The sequence below is a fragment of the Mustela nigripes genome, chromosome 13 (genome assembly GCF_022355385.1).
Source record: "Mustela nigripes isolate SB6536 chromosome 13, MUSNIG.SB6536, whole genome shotgun sequence".
Classification (NCBI taxonomy): Eukaryota; Metazoa; Chordata; class Mammalia; order Carnivora; family Mustelidae; genus Mustela; species Mustela nigripes.
Window position 1 is genome coordinate 67,516,695 of NC_081569.1, and position 21,053 is coordinate 67,537,747.

Sequence of the window (21,053 nt, forward strand, 5' to 3'; positions counted from 1 at the left end):
ATGAAATTGTACATGTGGGAGTATTTACACCATGGAAATTGGCAAATACTACAAATCTTTTCTTCTGGAGAGTCAGTTGTTAAATATTGACCAGCACACTCACTGCACGTAGATGAAATTTCCACAGCTATCACCCTCCTCCCTTGGCATAACACCTCACCCCTTCCTGCTTTGTCTCTATCAAGAACAGACTGCACATTTTGTTAGTGCTGTGGCAACCTGTGCATAGAAAGTCAGACCAGAACATCATGTATCATGGAAGAAGCAGGCCCTAGGTTCTGAGGAGAGAAACAAAAGTGTTATCTTTTCCCTGGTACCTACTCAAGTTATTTCTGAAGGTTTCAGAAAGGAAAAAAAAAAAAAAAGTCTGAAAAACTCAATGCCCTAGAAACAAATAAACTGTATACTCAACTATATCATGCATAATCACTGATCCACACACAGATAACAATATGCTGAGACACACATACAGTCATGCTTATGGGAGGTGAAGTTTTTTAGTGGAATGAAATACATTTTTCTTATTTCAGAAGTATGGTGTTTAAATATAATCTCTGACTGCACTTTGAAGACTGGAATGTATATACTCAAATTAGCTCAAATTCTAAATCTATAATACCAGGATTCCTTTGTTTTCACTACTTATATTTTGACATTTCTTCACAGTCCAAGCAATCATTACCAAATATTCGAGGTGGGAGTATTAGTGAATTCCAAAAATGTTCTAACGACAGCCAAGTCATAAAATAAGTATTTTAACCCACACATATTGTATTCATTATATTCTAAAAAAAAAGGAAAAAAGGAACTCTTGATAGAAGTCATGTATATTAATGATTAAACAACTCTGAAATCCCTCTTGCACTTGTAAAAGCACTGTAAAAATCCCTCTTGCACTGTAGAGCTTCTCTGACTTGGCATTATGCTTTTTATGCCCTGAGAAGAAATATATTATAGGTCAAAGCTGTGTGGTCGGTCCTTGTATGTGAAGCAAAAATCAAAGAGACTGGTTTGTTGTTGTTGTTCTTATTGTTGTTTTTCATAATTTGTTTGGTTTTCTTCTTGTTTTTTTTTTTTCTTTTTTAAAGGACTACTGCTTAAACCAAATTCTACTATGTCAAAAGCCAGGGTTGATAGCTGGCATCCCTATAGACCACAAAGGAGGAGTGTTGTTTAATCCAGTGAGGCCAGCCTTCCCCTGTACACACTGCTCTTCCCCCTACTTCTGCATTTATTTTTAAAGTCTATTTCCTTCTAGTCTTGCTTCTCCAAGACTCAAATATTGCCATTCAAGGCCATCTGGTCTTCAGAGGCCCTCCTTAACTGGACTAGTGACACTGATCTTTTCTCTTCCTTGCTGCTTTGCCATTTAGAGCTTTTCTGGACATGTGGGCCAATTGTAGGTCTCTCTATTGGCCCCAGAACAATTCATTTCTCAAAGACAGACATCTAGCAACTTATTTTCTGTGTTCTTTACATACTTCACAACAGATCCACATATAATGTTAGACATAGGGCATGTGTACAATAAACACTTAAACTGATTCATTTTATTTAGATTTGAAAAAAAAAAAACAACATAAGACATACTCCTTGGTCATTATTAAAGTTATACAAAGAGCAGTGGCTTATTTGACATCATATCTGTTTTTCAGTGTAGACTTTAGCTGGTCTGAGAAACTGGATATTCCTTGCCCTGGCACTTCTAACTTAAAAGTCAGATGCTTTGCCTACACTCTGTTTTAGCTTGTTCATATGAGGTTGATCCTTGCAGGTACACTGGCTAGAACAGTTTGTGGACTGTATATCCAGATGGTGTAGTACAGTATGCATACTCTCAAGGCATTAAAAAATAAGGACAGTGCTGATTTCTTTTTGAGAAAAAAAATGTGTTACTTGATTAAAATATAAGAGGCATCATGGAAAATTCAAGTTGAACTTCCTTATGCTAATTATTGTACTGATTTAATTTTAAATCACAGTTGAGAGCTTACCATCTATATATCGTTATTAGGACACCCTGATTTATGTACTAGATACAACTTTAGAAAATCAATGATTGCTTTTCTTGTACCTTAATCACATATAAATCCACAAAAAGATCCCATTATTTAAAATATCTTAGTAAAAATCCATTCCAAAAAATGTATTTTGCTGGATGAATAATAACCCCCCAATAAATACATCTACTAAATTTAGATGTTCTCTTAAGACAAAAATTTTTTAAAATTAAAAATAAAATAAAATAAAAATTTAGATGCTCTCAGATGAGGTTTCTTAATATTGGATTGTCTGTAATCCTTTCTTTCCTCAGGCTGGCTAGAGATACAGCCTTTATCCAGAAATATTTTTAATTTAGTCCCATAGTCCTTGTTTCTAGCATGGGAAAATATAGCTGTCAACTCTCTCAACATTCTATTTTGTTATCTCTTGATTCCTTGTGCATGATCTACTCTCAGTGGCACAGAAGAGGAAAGCATAGGGAAGGAAGGTTAAGAGCAGGTCATGGTGTCTTTTACCAGGACTTTTAATTTGCTCACAGATTCTATGATTTATTTCTTTATTTCCTTCTCCTGTTTATTTTGCTTTCAATTAAGTTAAAACACAATTTTAAAAGATGAACAAATAAAATATCAGAATATGAAAGGAACTTAGACTAGTAAAGACTGAAATGCACAAAGGGACTGACTATCTAGAAATTATTAGTAAATGATAAGCTTGATTTTACATTCAAAATAAATAATATTATTTTCTTTCCTAGGTCCTAACTTAGGCAGTTATACATTCAATTTTGGCATAATGGAACTGCACTATGGTAGATATGGCATTATCAGATCCTCTAAGTATCTGATAGCTTTGAAGAGCTTGTGTTTTAAATCACTCACTTGATCTTTGAATCAACTCACTTTGATAGCTTTGAAGCGGTTGTGTTTTAAATCACTCACTTGATCTGTATTAAGCATTTATGCAAATATAACTTATAAACCTATTTGAGGAAATGAGTACACTCATCTCATCACCCACAGGTCTTGGAGCAGATGTTCATCAGCCCTTCCCTGGACAGTTATCATATCTTCTTTGCTCTTGCCTCTTGCCAAGCCATCTCCCATACTGCTGGTAGAAGCACTTTTCTAAAACTTTCAGTGGCTTCCCATCCTCCACAGGATAAATATGCAATCTCAACTAGCCACATAAGGTTCTTTGGGATCCAGTTCCTGCCTATATTTCTAGTTTTCTCTCTTGGCAGTCCCTCTTGTATATGTCCCAACCGTAGTCAACTAACCCCCAAATGTCACAAGTGTCCGATACTTCTGTGCCTTTCTCATACAGTTCCTTCTGCCTAATTTCCCCTCTCTTACTACCACAGTATTGATAGAATAGATGTTGCAGAAAAGCAACAGTTTCTGTGAGAGGAAAATTAAACCTATTTACTAATGCTTTTTTTTTAGGAAATAAGCATGTAGACATCATTTTTCATCTTCAAAATTATTTGATGTGGCTTGAGAAATAAGAAACTTAAAAAAAAAGTCACTATATTATGATCCCAGGATAAAGCTGATCCTTTTCACTGGGGGAGTGAGATGCGATTAAAACCTGGCTTTGAAAAACCTTGTGAAATTTTTCCACCCCAAATACCTGCTGTAGAGAGAACATTCCTATTAGTATCATTGACTAATTACAGTGGTAAGTCCAGTGAGGAATGGGTTGGGCAGAGCATGACTTTCCAAGGATAGGTAGGAATTATCAGAAGCTCCAAGTATAGTTTTAAAAAGTTACAGTGGTTCTGAAATCTTTTTCCCTGAAAGATGTTCTTTGCCCAACAATGCCTGCCCCCACCCCAGCCCTGCTTATTCTGAGAATCAATAGTTGAAGAAAAAGGGACAAATTCAAAATAAGGAATTAATGTGAATGAATATTTTGAACGAAAATATGTAACAGAGATATTCCTCAGAGATCAATAAAATGAGTCAACTTAGTCAACATTTCTTAACAATGAGAATATACAGTGAAAAGTCCAAGTTTGCAGATTATGTTAACATCTTTAAATTAGTGAAATAAGCTAATAATGATAAAATGCTGGTAGACAGAACATACATATATAGGTAAGTGGAAAATTGGCAGATGAGTTTGAGTGCAATATATTTTATAATAAAATTTAAACTATATTTATAAGATAAAGGACTCTGAATAATAACTTCTTCACAAAAAGGCACCAAGAAATCACTCTGGATGTTTCCCTGAAGATATTATCTTAATGTGTAATTGTAGCCAAAAGACAAATAAAGCAATAGGCACCATCAGGAAGAAAGTAAGACACAAAACAGAACATATTACAATAGTTCTGTGTAAACAACATGATATATCTACATCTGGAATGCAGATGTCCTCTTCGCTTAGCATTAATAAAGACTACCCAGTACAATGGAAACATCTTGGAATTAGAATGAATGAATGATATAAGACATATATGACATAGACTAAAAAAACTGGGGAAATGATCTAGAATAACAAATGTTTATTTAAGATGAACCATATTCAGTGTTTATGAAATCATAATAATATGGGTAAGAAGAACAAAGACTTGTTAATCATCTCATGAAATATTAGGACTAGCATGTACTTCTTAAAGTCTTAATGTGCCAGAAGCAAGGCAGATAAATAGAAGTGCTATATAGCACAACAAACAGAAAACATGAGAAAGTTGTTAGGCATAGGGGTGTTGCATGCTAAAAATATAAATAGGTTGAAGCAAGGTTTAGCCAAAACTAAAAAGAAAAACCTACAACTGGTTAGAGAAGCAGAGATGTTTGGAGTTGGAGTTTGTCTTAATTGTTTTGGGTTGGCAACATGAAATGTAATCTGAGATGAACTGTTGTTTGAATTAACCATGGAATTTTGTGCTTTTTTTTTTTTTTTTTAAGACTTTGTTTTTTTGAAATAATCTCTACACCCAACGTCGGGCTCAAACTCACAACACCAAGATCAAGAGTCGCATGCTCCACTGACTGAGCCAACCAGGCACCCTGAGCTCTTTCTTACCTAATTAGATAAACTCCAAAAATGTAATGAAAATTAGAAGGATATTTAGCAAATACTTCTGGTAATCTCTTAATCTTAGTTCTTCTGATTTTATTATAATTAGGAAACTCATTAATTCTTTAATCCTAGAATGATTACTAACTTTCATTTACCGATTTATAATATGACACAGCTATGGACTTATGTGTCATTCTCTCTACTTCAGCATTTAATAAAAGCCTTCCAGGTACAAAACCCTATACCACGTACTAGGATTTGCAGAAGTACAAGGCAGTCTCCTCAAATGGCTTATAATTTAGATGCAAAAAAAAGGGCTAAACCTTTCAGTAACAATGGAAGAATAGAGATGAGTATTAATTCCTAGTTAGCAGTGTGCTGTCCTCAAAGAGATGATGAAAGACCAGAAAACTCTGTAAAACATTATGCAGAAACTTGAATTTCAGTTTGGCTTTGAAAGAAAAGTGCCACTCAAGTAAATGGAAGCTTTTAAGATACTCCCAAGCCTCACCTCAGACCTACTGGATCCGTCTTTCTGACAAGTAAGAATGAGCACTTGAAATTTTTAAAATAATTTATCACATGAATTAATTTAGCCAGTGCAAAGAAATATTTGGGAAATACTGAAATAGAGAGTCTATGTAATTATGCGTACTGGTGGGCAGAAGCAGGAAAAGTGCCTGGATATTTGTTTGGGAGAGGAAGATGAGTAAGTCAATGGCTTTGGGGGCCAGCGACTCATGCAAATTGTAGAGGAACAATGGGAGAAAATTGCAAAAGTAGACTGGACCAGATTTTGTAGGATTCTGAATTCCAAGTACAAGAGGTTTTAATTTGGTTTGCTTTTTAATAGTGTGTACCATTGAAAGTTTTGGAGCGAACAGTAACTTTTATAATGTGTTCCCTGGAGGCAAGAGTCTAGGCAAGAAACTGAAATAATAGATGAGGTATAAATAATAAGACATGGCCTAATGTGATGGCAATGGGAAGAGAAAAGAAGTGGTAGATACCTATTTGGTAATATATAGAATATAGAGAATATAGAAAGGGCAACTGGGAGTTTGGGATGTCTGGATCTTCTTTTCAACATTTTAAATATGTTTCTCTTGTAAACCCAGATGTTTTATTTCTTCCTTTTTTTCTTTCACCTTAATTTCTGTGAGAAATATAATTACTCTGCATTAGAATGCACTGTTTAGACTGGTAGCAAAGAATGTGTACCTAAAAAGTCTTAAGAAAACCAATGGCCAAAAGGTTTTAAATCTTGCTTTAATTTTTCAATGCTGATTACCAGCAAGATCTGAAACCAAAGTGTTCAAAATTATTTTATTGTCTGGGTGGCAAAACATTTAAATACAAATTAAAGAGGGAAAGAGGAAAGACTATATTCCAGAGATATTTGTATTTTGAAACCTTTCGATAATCCTATGTAATGAAAATTCTGCTTTCCTACTGAAGATACTTTATATTTTGGGAAAAGCTAGAAAATGGGAGAGATTTTCTAGGGGTAGTAAGATATATTTCTCTCACAGATTCTGGGATTATATCATCTGCACCTCTTGTGATAATTTTGAAGCCATTTTTACAGTGTAGTAAAAGTGTTGTATTTAGCAGATGTAATTGTTCTACATGATCAGATAAAAAATTCTGAATAATAATTTAGAACCTACAGGGATTACAGGGCAAAAAAAGAGTATTTCTTTTGTCTCATTCAGGGAGAAAACTGGCCCCCTTTTTTTCCAAAGAGGTCATAAATGATAAGGAAAAGGTCAGGAAATGGGCATAGAAATATAATTCTGTTCAATACAGTTCAACGTTGTTCCCATTACATATTTTAGTAATATGCCACTGGAATCATCCTATTTGTTGCACAACTGAATAGTTTGTTTCTAATTCTGGCATGGTTCTAACCCTGCTGAAATAAACTGTTGCAACTTAAATTCTTTCAAAAGAAAACACTGCCATCACTGTACCACACACTAATGTACTTTCTAAAGATTTCTAAATGCTTTGTTTTCTGAGTAAATCTCTAAATGAATGACATGATTCTTTTTACTTAACCTGACAAATCACTTGAGTGTTTTTTTTTTTACATCATTACAGAATAGAAGATTGATAAGAACTACAATTGATTTACCCCCTACCTCCCCCAAGATAATGATGGTGTGGAATCAATTTTCTTATGCAGGACATTTTGGTTATATTTGATACCAGCAATTGTGTAATCATGTGTAACTGTTTTGAGTTTCATGCTGGTTTGATGGGAATTATGCTTCCTGGGTTTCTGTAATAATTTATCTAGTTGTGTTTCTTTCTTGCTGGCTTTGATTTCATTAGTCTTCTAATTTCTTTTAGTGTATTCCAAGGTTCTGTTTTAGATCTGTTATTTAACAGTTACAGGGCATGCTTTTTTAGGGTAGGTGATCCAAAGATAAGATTAGCATTATCAACCAAATATATTAATTGTGTTATCTTACAATAGTAGGTTCTAGGGTTCATGGGAAAAGTAAGAGAACTTGGACCCGCTGGAGGTCTCTATCTCCACAAAGTCCTTTGTGTCATCTACTCTGAGTGAAAGATAATAAAAAAATGTGAGGCAAGCAAACTCATTTCTTTCCCAATTCAAACACTGAATCATTGCCTCCAGGCAGCAAAGTCAGCATGTGCATGGAATATCCACCTAATGGTTCTAATCCAACACTAGCCTGAAAAAAGAAGCTAGTGTTAAAAAAGATTGTTAAGCAATCACTCTGTTTAAGTGATGGAACAAACTTATTTCAACCCAAGATAATTTGGTGTTTGTCTCTTTCCCTATAACGTTTGAAGAAGTCAATTTTGAATAATATGCATATAGTGCTAAAGGTCACCTATTTACATTCTAGGTGGGCAACTTAAAATAAGATACAGGCAGCCACAAGATTTTACATAAATTTGACATTTTTATTAAACTTAGTTCATGATAGAAGCTGTTTACAAGAAAACAAAGTGTCCATAAACTATCTTTTTTTTTTTTAAGATTTTATTTATTTATTTGACAGAGAGAGTGAGATCACAAGTAGGCAGAGAGTCAGGCAGAGAGAGAGAGAGAGAAGCAGGCTCCCCACTGAGCAAAGAGCCTGATGTGGGGCTTGATCCGAGGACACTGAGATCATGACCTGAGCCGAAGGCAGCAGCTTAATCCACTGAGCCACCCAGGCGCCCCCATAAACTATCTTAATAAGAAATTTATGACCAAAACAAATTCAAAATAGTACTGAGCACTCATTGTCTTATAAGCAATTTATCAACAATGGTCAAAGTGAAACGTTTATTATTCTGGTTTCAAACATACTTTCTTTAAAGAATCCTTTCTCAGGTAAGGGTAAATATGTCATTTATTTCACTGAGTACTGTCTATCTGTCTATATACATAACTGCTACTTCTTCCAGAGATACTCTTAAAATTAAATGGCAAATACAGGCCTGAAGAGGGGGCTAGGGAAATTTTAACAGTTGCTTACGAGCATATGAAAGATGTGATGCTGATACATTCATGATGAAACATTCAACAGATCTTCACTGTGAGCCAATTCCTTGCTAGGCTCAATTTTGAGACAAGCCCTGTCCTCTTAGAGCACTGTAACTGATAAATAACTCTTCTTCATGTTCATTAAAGGAAGATCCAGGGGAAATAATTTACCTTGCAGCAGAATCCAGTAAGGTTAAATTTGTACTAACACAACAAAGAATGATGAAGAAATTCACTGATTCAACATATTTACCTTCAAAACTGAGTAAATGTATCTATTAAAGGACATATGGAGTAGTTTTCAAAGATCTTACTTCTGTAAAATTGTATGAAGCCAGTGTTTTCCTTTCCTTCAAGTCCCTTTTACTCCTGCTATTCTTGCCTTCATTCAATATTATATTTTCTATTACACGAAAAGGAGAATACTGATATGCAGGTTTAGGGTATCTCTCAAGCTCAGTCATAATTAAGAAATAAAATTTTTAATGTTTGCTAGCTTTTCTTTTATGGACCAACTATCCACAAAATATAACTGTTGAATGATTAATTACTTGTGGACATCCTTCCATTCAGGTCCAGTTACAACAGTAGATTCATATTTGTCCCACCATTCTGATACTAAGTAAGTAAAGAACATTTGAGGGTTTTTGTTTGTTTCAAAGATTTATTTATTTGAGAGAGGGAGAGAGAGAGAGCAAGAACATGTGAATGGGGAGAGGGGCAGACGGAGAGGGAGTGAATCTTCAATCAGATTCCCCACTGAGCACGGAGCATGACCCAGGGCTCCATCCCAGGACCCTTAGATCATGACCTGATCTGAAATCAGGAGTAGGCTGCTCAACTGACTGAGCTGCCCAGGTGCTCCAAGTGAAGAACATTGTTAATCTTATCTCTCCACATATTGGGGTTAAGAATATTTTTAAAATCTTTCATTTTTAACAACCCAATTAAAAAGTGGGCAAAATATATGAACAGATAGCTATCTTACCAAAGTAGATATGCAAATGGAAAATAAACATATGAAAAGATGCTCACTCTTTAAAGGTTCTACCTCTACCTGGGATGAAGATAGACTTGAAAATAGCAAGGTTCCTGAATGAGTAATATTTTTAGTTGTTTGATGTGCCTTAAAAATATCTTTCCAATGAAATTAATAGATTTAAAGTAGATTTCTTGGTAATGCATTTAGAAATTTGGCAGAACTGGTATGCTACCAACACTGACTTTCTAATCTGCTTTGTCCTATGTGCTGTGCCCTCTCTTACTCCAGAAAACACAAGAATGACTTTTGTTCAAGTACAGAGTGGGAAGTGAGGTTTTTATAGATCCACAAGGATCTGTAGAAGAATGAACTATGTAAGCTTATGAAATCCTACCCTCCATACCAAAAACCAGGGGGTTGCTCAGAAAACAAAATATGAAAATATATAGCTTGCAGATATTAAGTTAGCTACCAAACTTACTGTACATGATTTTTTGGTCTACAGTGTATCTATTGCCTTATATAAGACAAATATAAGACATAAACTCATGAGATTAAAGTAGAAGAAGAAATGAAAACAACACCTGTGCTCTCATGTGCTCTCATTTTCCTCAAAACTGCAGTGTTGCTAGAGATCTACCATCTCTTCTGGTGTTGCCATTCATTCCTGCACAGGCCAGCATTCATTCAGCTTGATGAATCTGCCCTAACCCTTCTTTGTGTCTTGATATATACATCAGGAATATCCAGCTCTCTAGGAAGCTGTCTCAAAGCTGTTCTGGACTGCTTTCCAGTCAGGGAACAACCTAATTTTCACTAGCTTTTCTCCTTATTACATAAACAATGAGATACTGTTGCCAATGCTTCTGAACAGCCAGACTCAGCATTGCTAGTTAGAATAGCATAACTATTGGGGCACCTGGGTGGCTCAGTGGGTTGGAGCCTCTGCCTTCGGCTCAGGTCATGATCTCGGGATCCCGGGATCCAGCCCCATATTGAGCCCCATATCGGGCTCTCTGCTCAGCAGGGAGCCTGCTTCCTCCTCTCTCTCTGCCTGCCTCTCTGCCGACTTGTGATCTCTCTGTCAAATATATAAAATAAAATCTTAAAAAAAAAAAAGAAGAATAGCACAACTATTTATTTCTAAAGAAAATAGTTTAATGCCATTTAACTATGCTCTGCACTCTGCAGTTATGTTTTCTTTTTCTTTTTCGCCAATTTATTCCTTTTGCTATATTCTTTTTTTTTTTTTCAAACAAAACTTAACCAACTTTATTCCTTTTGCTATATTCTTAATGACAGCTTGGATTCCCTAGACCCTTGAGATTTTTTTTTTTCTTACTGGCTTTTCTTCTGAATTAGTTTTTTTTTTTTTTTTAATCCCCTCTAAAAATGCTTATCTTCTCTAATAAGCTGTATCATAGAAAAGAGTATTTCAAGCTTTTTCACTTTCACATCTAGCCAAGAAAAACAATTTATATTTATATTACACATGATTGGTGACCATTCAGACAGTAGGACAAACAAAACAAATATGCCCACTTCACTCCAAATAGTTCCCTTGGTGTCCTTATATCCAGGAATTTTTCCCGGCAAGCTACAGAGTTCCGGGAAGCATTTCTTTTAACTTTCTGGCTGATCCCCTTGTCCCTGCCTCTCTATTTTGTTAATATTTTAGGAAGTGGAGCATAATACTGGAACGAACCACCTTAATATCAAACAAAGCTTCCTTTAGCAAATATGATAGAACACAGATACTCAATATACTTGACAGCAATGTTTAAAATTATTTCTATCCTATTTACTAATTCCTTTTGCTATATCTATTTCCTCAACTTGTAGGCCCAATGATGTTGAGGCTAAGGCATAAGGATAGGGGCTGGAAAAGTCACTTTAAAGCTGGCTAATTTTGAGAATGAGTACAGAAGGAAAGTTAAGAAGATGCTATCTTTACTGGGGTGGAACTAATAATGTGGTTGACTTTTATGAAGATACTGAGTCAAAAGTGAGAGCAGCTTTCTATACCTTGTTCCTAAATTTGGTATATACAAACCACTGTGTGATCTAAATCTACAATGAAATTCTAGCTGTGCTTGATGTGTAGGACTGACAAAATTGTTTGTTAACAATAAAATATAATTTTGCATAGCATCACAGCATTTCAGAATGTATCAGACTTCTAAATATATGGTAATAATGTATTTTACTTTTTAAATACTTAATATTTACATTGAACACTCTGAACACTGGGAAGAATATCTGTAGGTGTCACCTGAAGCATCCTCACATGTGCTCCTCTGCCACTGCTTCCCTCTTTAATCTACTCTCTAAAATTACATCCTGGAATTTCATCATTACCACACCCTGATCACAATACTGAAATCTTCAAAAGATGTAGCAAGTCAGAATGCTCTGGTCTGATTATGATTATATGCACGGCTTAAATTTTACTAGCAAAAATGATATTGACACATATTCAAGCATAATTATTATTTACACTTATTACCTTCCCCTATTGATAAAAGTGGAACCACTGAACTCTATGAATGTACTGAGAAAGTGAGAATTCTTTGGTTTCACGTGGACGGATAGTTTCTCGGTTCTCTTTCCTTCTCATTGTTTTTCATTTTGAATTTCCTTATTATTATGACTTCCTAGGGTCATAAAATATTGAGCGATAATGGTAATATATATTATCCAATAGCTCCTCAATCATATTATTGCTATTATCAACTACTTATAAAGGCATAGCTTAGTTGTGACCAAAATCTTGAGAATTAAGATTATTTTATTCATTGATGCCAGTAGTTATTATGAGGTCTTTGACTACTTTTCATCTATCTTTTAGTAAAATTGGGGTATTTAATAAAATAGTTTATTGAATTTTTTTTAATATAATTTTTTATTTTTTATAAACATATTGAATTTTTAATGACACCTAATAATTCGATTCATAAGTCATTGTTTACATCTTGAGTCCTATCCTGATTGTAAGAAAGGGAGTAGAAATTGTGCTATTTAAAACCAAATGATTTGTTGGTCTGAAAATTTAGAATTAGTCATTCATAATTTATTAGAATTGAATATAAAATATTTTCATGACTAAAACTAATTTTAATGCTCCACATTCTTCAAATACAAACAGAATCAAAAGGTTTTCTTTCCTTTTAATTAAGATATGGTTGCTATTTATACTTGACATTAATTTCTGAAGTTCAGAAATTAGAGCCCTTTTCCTTAATTTGTGTCCTCAAATTACACTAGGGTTCTATACATTCTGACAATACTTCATAAATACTTAAAAAGATTGCTATTCATTTTTTTGCATTTCCTTCATAGACCTCAGTTTTTTTTTTGTTTGTTTTTTATTTTAAAGATTTTATTTTATTTATTTATTTATTTATTTATTTTAATTTTTTATTTTTTATAAACATATATTTTTATCCCCAGGGGTACAGGTCTGTGAATCACCAGGTTTACACACTTCACAGCACTCACCAAATCAAATACCCTCCCCAAAGTCCATAATCCCACCCCCTTCTCCCAAACCCCCTCCATGGAGGCTTAAGTGGGTAGAAGAAGAATAAATGAAACAAGATGGGATTGGGAGGGAGACAAACCATAAGTGACTCTTAATCTCACAAAACAAACTGAGGGTTGCCGGTAGACCTCAGTTTTTATGAGCAGCTCTAGAACTCTCAACTGGATGACCTCTGGCTAGTGCTAAGCATAGTATACTGGGAAAAGGGCCTCTATATGCAGCATATATGTGAAACAGATGACAAAAATTAGCAGGCTATATTAATCCTGATGAAGTGGGTTTCAATTTTATTCTCCAGATAGGAAAACTAAAGCAAAAAGAATAAATAAGAGGACGAAGCAAAACCATGAAATAAAAAAAAATCAGATTTTCCTTTAATTCAGTAAATATTTTGGAAAACAGCTTTTGGAGACTTGATTTTATGCAGATAATTTTCACTTGGAATTTTTTTTTTTTTTTTTTTTTTTTGCATTATGTTAGGCACAGGAAAGAGAATGTCTCATGGCTGCACCTTCATGTTGAAAGTATAATTAGTAGCAGTTATTTAAAAAGGTTCACTAAACTTTTATGAGACTGACGCGCTACCTACTGCGCTAACGAGGCACCTGGTTCACTAAACTTTTAATTCCTACATTTAAATGTTTTAAATAATTTTAAATGTTTTTGAAAATTTCTTGAGACTTTACTGTATTTATATGAGTCATTAAAATATAGCACTTAAGGAAAAGAAACATAATAAATGATAATAGGTTATAAATAACAGGTTAGTATTCTTATGGTAACCATGTTTTATAAAAATAGTTTCATCAAAGACTAAAAACAAGAAAGGTATAAAGTTATACAATATCATATAAGCAGGATTCATAATTTGGTTTTATTTTATTTATTTTTTAAAGATTTTATTTCATTATTTGAGAGAGAGAAACAGCACATGCAGAGCAGTGGGGGAGGGGTGGAGAGAGAGAATCTCAAGCAGATTCCATGCTGAATGTGGAGCCCCACCCTGGGGGTTCTATCACGTGACCCATGAAATCATGACCTGAGCTGAAACCAAGAGTTGGATACCTAACTGACTGAGCCACATAGGTACCCCCATAATTTGGTTTCAAATTGTCTTTTCATATATCAAAAACTCAATTATCAGTTTAAAATATTTAATTTCAGTAGGTTCTATTACCATCATTTAAAATTGCTTTAAATGAATTTTGTTCAATTTCAGTAAATTCAAGAGATTTTCTGTTAGCAATGATTATTAACATAAAGTTTAAGAGAAAAGTAAAGATGTTAGCTTATTATATACTTTCATAGTATTATATAATGATTAAGAGCCAGATTGTCTGGATTCAAATTTCACTTCTGCTATTTACCAGTTGAGAGAATTTGGACAAATTAAACTTCTCTATGTGTGGGCCCCTTGATCTATAAAACTGGAATAACTAGAGTACTTATTTCATAGCCTTGGTGATAAGAAGGTGAGTTAATATATAGAAGCCTTGGAATAATTCTGAGAATGTGGTATAAGATCAATAAACATTAGCTGTTATCATGATGATTATTATAGTAAATTAGAAATGTAATTCTAGGGAAGGAAAAGCTAAATTTAAATATTTACTACTTCTTTGAATCCAGGTATCTTTTTCTATTAAAAAAAATCAATAGTTTGCACTTTCATATTTAATAAGGACTACTCTGGGGTTTGTGTGTTATGGGTAGGTGGCTTCAGTCTGAGTTAATAATCAGATTCATAATTTTAATAACTTTTAACTGAAAAAAGGATAAGAACAAATGGTCATTCTTGGATAATCTGCAAACCTGAGTGAATAACTGACTTATCTTTCTGTGATCTCTTGCAGATATCATGGAAATCAGGACAGTGGCAGTTGGAATTGTGGCAATCAAAGGGGTGGAAAGTGAATATTATCTTGCAATGAATAAGGAAGGAAAACTCTATGCAAAGGTATTGATAATTGATAGTTTAGACTTAATTTTTTGAACTTATTTTTGTCAAAATATTTTGCCTTTTCTTTTCTTCTCTTTCTTTCTTTCTTTCTTTTTTTTTTTTTTAGAGAGGGACAGAAAGAGAAAGAGAAGAAAGAGAGAGGAGGCAAGGGAGAGGCAGAGGGAGTGGGAGAGAGAGAACACTAAGCACAGGCTCCACACTGAGCACAGAGCCCAATATGGGCCTGATCCCATGATGCTGAGATCATGACCTAAGCCTAAACCAAGAGTTTTACTTTTAACAAACTGAGCTACCCAGGTGCCCCAAACAAAACATCTTGCTTTTCTGAAAAGAAAAGGTGAAACGAATTTCTTTCCAATTATATAATTTATTTATTTATTTATTTATTTATTTATTTATTTATTTATTTTTAAAGATTTTATTTATTTATTTGACAGAGAGAAATCACAAGTAGACTGAGAGGCAGGCAGAGAGAGAGAGAGGGAAGCAGACTCCCTGCTGAGCAGAAAGCCCGATGCGGGACTCGATCCCAGGACCCTGAGATCATGACCTGAGCCGAAGGCAGCGGCTTAACCCACTGAGCCACCCAGGCGCCCTCCAATTATATAATTTAATGACTTCATTAAAACACTTTCTATTCAAGCATTGAGAAAAACAGTTTTTGCAGGATCTCGGACAAATTGCTTAAGCTCTCCAGGCTTGGATGTCTTCATTTGTGAAATGAGTTGGATTAACTGCCCTCCCAGGATACTTCCATCTCCGAAATTCCATGTGCATTTTAGATACTTAATATATAAAATTTCATTCTGAGAATATTAAAGCTCTTTAGTTAAAGTTCACCAAATCTGTACATTGCTGACATGAAAATTCTTGGGAAAAATATTCAGACATTTGTTTATCAACATCAATCTCACAATCCTGGGCTTTGAACTGTGAGCATTCATGTTGTTCCGACTTTTTTTTTTTTTTCATTTTCTTTTTTATTTTTTTTATATATATAATTTTTTATTTTTTATAAACATATATTTTTATCCCCAGGGGTACAGGTCTGTGAATCACCAGGTTTACACACATCACAGCACTCACCAAAGCACATACCCTCCCCAATGTCCATAATCCCACCCCCTTCTCCCAAACCCCCTCCCCCCAGCAACCCTCAGTTTGTTTTGTGAGATTAAGAGTCACTTATGGTTTGTCTCCCTCCCAATCCCATTTTCTTTCATTTATTCTTCTCGTACCCACTTAAGCCCCCATGTTGCATCACCACTTCCTCATATCAGGGAGATCATATGATAGTTGTCTTTCTCCACTTGACTTATTTCGCTAAGCATGATACGCTCTAGTTCCATCCATGTTGTCGCAAATGGCAAGATTTCATTTCTTTTGATGGCTGCATAGTATTCCATTGTGTATATATACCACATCTTCTTGATCCATTCATCTGTTGATGGACATCTAGGTTCTTTCCATAGTTTGGCTATTGTGGACATTGCTGCTATAAACATTCGGGTACACATGCCCCTTTGGATCACTACGTTTGTATCTTTAGGGTAAATACCCAATAGTGCAATTGCTGGGTCATAGGGCAGTTCTATTTTCAACATTTTGAGGAACCTCCATGCTGTTTTCCAGAGAGGTTGCACCAGCTTGCATTCCCACCAACAGTGTAGGAGGGTTCCCCTTTCTCCGCATCCTCGCCAGCATCTGTCATTTCCTGACTTGTTGATTTTAGCCATTCTGACTGGTGTGAGGTGATATCGCATTGTGTTTTTGATTTGTATTTCCCTGATGCCGAGTGATATGGAGCACTTTTTCATGTGTCTGTTGGCTATCTGGATGTCTTCTTTGCAGAAATGTCTGTTCATGTCCTCTGCCCATTTCTTGATTGGATTATTTGTTCTTTGGGTGTTGAGTTTGCTAAGTTCTTTATAGATTCTGGACACTAGTCCTTTATCTGATATGTCGTTTGCAAATATCTTCTCCCATTCTGTCAGTTGTCTTTTGATTTTGTTAACTGTTTCCTTTGCTGTGCAAAAGCTTTTGATCTTGATGAAATCCCAATAGTTCATATTTGCCCTTGCTTCCCTTGCCTTTGGCGTTATTACAATGTGAAATATGTAACAGTTCATCCCACCATAAAAAAATATAATCAACTTTAGTTTGTATTCCCACAGCCCAGCAATCATGATTAACTGGCACAGGCTTATTATATAATAATATAGGTTTAACTGAATGAATGACTGAACAAATGAATAGTTGGATGACTGTACAAATAAACTTAATTTTTCTATCACAATTGCAGGTAGTATAGTAGTAAATGAAGAAAGGTGTGAAATATGTCCTTTGATTGAGGGAGGCAGATGCTCTGCCAATCATATCAAGTCTCATCAGTTAGGGAATGACTGACTTGGGCATGGTAATATGAGAGCTGCTACTTAGAATGAAATAGATCCTAACACTAAAGATTAGTAGCAACTAATGGCCAAAAAGTCAGATGTTTGAAAATATGCTGCATAACTAAATATGTGTCATTTTATCTTTTTAAAAAATTTTAAGATGTCTATTTTTTTGCAAATGCTAATTTATATCTAACAAACTGCAGTAGGTCCACTGAAAAAAAGAAAAGATCATATATGATTTAATTTTACTAAATATTACTGCTTACTATTTGAGTCCCTCTAAAAATAATCTGGATAATGTTGTTTGTTGTTTTAACAGAAAGAATGCAATGAAGATTGCAACTTCAAAGAATTAATTCTGGAAAACCATTACAACACATATGCATCAGCTAAATGGACACACAGCGGAGGAGAAATGTTTGTTGCTTTAAATCAAAAGGGGGTTCCTGTAAGGGGGAAAAAAACGAAGAAAGAACAAAAAACAGCCCACTTTCTTCCTATGGCAATAACATAATCATATATGGTATATAAGAAACCAGTTCCAGCAGGGAGATTTCTTTAAGTGGACTGTTTTCTTTCTTTTTCTCTTTTCTTTTCTTTCTTTCTTTGTTTTTTTTTTTTTTTTTTTTTTTTTTTTTTAAGTATCCAAGAAAGGCTGGAAAACTACTGAAAAACTGATCAAGCTGGACTTGCGCATGTATGTTTATTTTAAGAGACTGCATTAAAGAAAGATTTGAAAAAAATATACAGAAAAATCAGATTTAGTAACTAAAAGTTGTAAAAAATTGTAAAACTGGTTGTACAATCATGATGTTAGTAATAGTAATGTTTTTTCTTAAATTAATTTACCCTTAAGAGTATGTTAGATTTGATTATCTGGTAATGATTATTTAAATATTCCTATCTGCTTATAAAATGGCTGCTATAATAATAATAATGCAGATGATGTTATAAAAGATATGTCAGACCTAAAGGCTGCTGGAATGATTTGTCAGATAATCAAGCCAATACAAACTATGGAAGATGAGCAGTATTTGAAAGTTTTTTTAGTGAAAAATTATAATCCACTTAAATTCTAATTGGAAAAGAAAGAATATTCTCAAGAATTCTAGTATGGAATGGAATCAAATAGGTAGTTTTACAAAAGAAAAATATTAGAAAATGCTTATACCTATTAACAAGACAATGCTGCTCAAACTGAAAGGATAATGGCTTAATGGAGATTTTCAAAAATCTTGTATATAAAATAGCAATAATGATGACAATACTGTATTTCATCTCACTTGGCACAAAATAACATCTTATAATCCCTGAAAGTAAAATTGAGAAATCTTTAAGTTTTTTTCAAGTAACATAATCTTTTGTATAATTCATATTTGGGAATATGTCTTTTAATAATGTTCTTCCCATAAGTAATCATGCTTTTTCTCTGTGGTTATAGCATTAAACTCTATTTTAAGTTGTATTTGAATTTTATTGTTTTGTTATTTAAGTTTATGTTATTTATAAAAAAAACCTTAATAAGCTGTATCTGTTTCATATGCTTTTAATTCTAAAGCAATAGCAAAACTGTCTGGCTCAACAGCAAGTTACCCTTCCCCCTCATGACCAACACCAAGTCTAGTATATAGCATGTGGGCCAGCAAATCCTGGATGGCAGACAAAAATGACAGCCTGCAGCAATTCTTACAATAGATGTCGCACAGGGAACAATACAAAAATGTGAAATATATTTGGCCACATAGTGTTGTCAATTAGATTGGATCATATAAGTAAAATCACTGCAGATACAAGAACTTAAAGGATTTTAAAGTTAGAATATGCTTGAGTTCATGAGTAGAAAAGTGCCATACTTTTAAAATTTGCATACTTAAGAGTTAGTAATTTTCTAATGTCTAGAAATTTCTGCCATTCAAAATATTGCCACATGGAAAGTTCTTTTCCTGATAGATGGCAAGAGCAAAATGCCTAAAAAGGAAATATAATTAGGGATTTGAGGACCTGAATATCACAAAAGCTTTGAGGTGAGGCTACAGGTAATAAGCTTATCTGTAAGATAAAGATAAATTTCACTTCATAATTCTTTGATTGGCAGATTTGGTAGCACTTTATGTGTTTACCAATTGGAGGCCAACATTTATCTAATTAAATTTAGATACTATTGGAATGTTTATCATTGTGCTTTTAATTTCAAAATATTCCTCATCAAGTCCCTTTATTTTATATAAATATTATTGACTAATACATTTATAGGCAAAAGTTAAATAAAAAGACTAAATCAACAGGAACAACAGATTCATTTCATATTCTTGCAGTTCACCTATATGTCCAAGTGGCAGGAAGCTAGAAAGAACTGCCCTTTCTCAGATACACTCTGGGACATGCTATGATTGATATTCTGAACTGCTCTCTAATTCATAGGCCTTCCTAGCCTAGGTTCCTAGATCAGGTTTCTATGGCTGAGGTCTTGTGAAAATATCAAGGGTAGAGGAGAAACTATGCTTTTCCTTAGTGCTTAGCAGAATGTCTAACCATAATCAATTTTTATATGAATTCATTCAATGTTTGATTATTAAAGAAAATTCAGACTAAGACTAATCTTTCTTCATTTTTAAAAGTTAGGGCAAAACATGATGATATAAAATTTGAACAGAGACTATATATATATATATATATATATATATATATATATATATAATTACACAGCAAAGCTAATTAAGCACACCAAATTTAGCAGTAAATCCAATCTGGTAGTGTTTCTAGAAACACTTCTAATTCATTTTTTATCTCTCCCCCCTTTAAAAACTTATCATGCAAATTTTAGAAAATAAAATCAGTACTAGTTACATACATTTAGAATTCTAGAATATTAAAACGGTCTCTTGTATTCATCTGTAGACCAGGAAACTGAGATTGTGATACATCCATAGTAGCTGGTTAGGTAGAAAGAGGTCACCAAAGTCTAGGTCACTTAGGATGTATTTCATACCGTTAGATTATTAGGATTATTAGCTAGTAGTTTCCTTCTTTAAAAAAATTTCTATTGAGGGGTGCCTGGATGGGTCAGTTGGTTGGGTCCAACTCTTGATCTGGGCTTGGGTCATGATCTCAGGGTTGGTATTGGAGCCACACATCAGGCTCCATGATGGGTGTGGAACCTGTTTAAGATTTTCTATCTCCCTTTGCCCCTGGCACCACCCCCTCATGTTTGCTCTCTCTCTCAAAACAATTTCTTTTTTATTGAGATATGATATTTATGTTTGTATGCAAAGGCAATGTATGCTTTGGCAATTCACTTCATATACAATAATTAGTCTATACTGTGATGATTTGACTCAAGAGGAGGAAAGATATGATTCAATTTCTAATCCTGGTTCCTATTCTACTCTTACATGTACTCCTTTATTTACAAATGGGGAACAGCAAGCAAAATGTCCATATAAATGGAGTAATCTTTTCTAAAATTTTCTTTGAAAGGGAAAATCAGTTAAATTCATGGGTTTCCAATAAGGAAGGAAAAAATTAAATGAAAGAATATAAACTGCTAACAATAGAATAAAAAGACATTTTCAATGCAATTAGCGAACTAAAACATTTTTTTTTGTTAAAAAAAAAGCCATAGTATA

At 34.0% G+C, this 21,053-nt stretch overlaps 1 protein-coding gene across 3 annotated transcripts in view; it reads left to right on the forward strand.

Annotated features, from left to right (window-relative positions):
* The window catches only part of FGF7 (fibroblast growth factor 7), a 53,173-nt gene extending 34,218 nt beyond the window's left edge, over positions 1-18,955 (forward strand). For all 3 annotated transcript variants that reach the window (XM_059371200.1, XM_059371199.1, XM_059371201.1), the window contains exons 3-4: positions 14,922-15,025; positions 17,747-18,955. In XM_059371200.1, the coding sequence (XP_059227183.1) occupies positions 14,922-15,025; positions 17,747-17,941 (299 nt within the window). In that variant the 3' untranslated portion in view covers positions 17,942-18,955. The remainder of the gene's footprint in view (positions 1-14,921; positions 15,026-17,746) is intronic.
* The last annotated feature ends 2,098 nt before the right edge of the window (positions 18,956-21,053 follow it).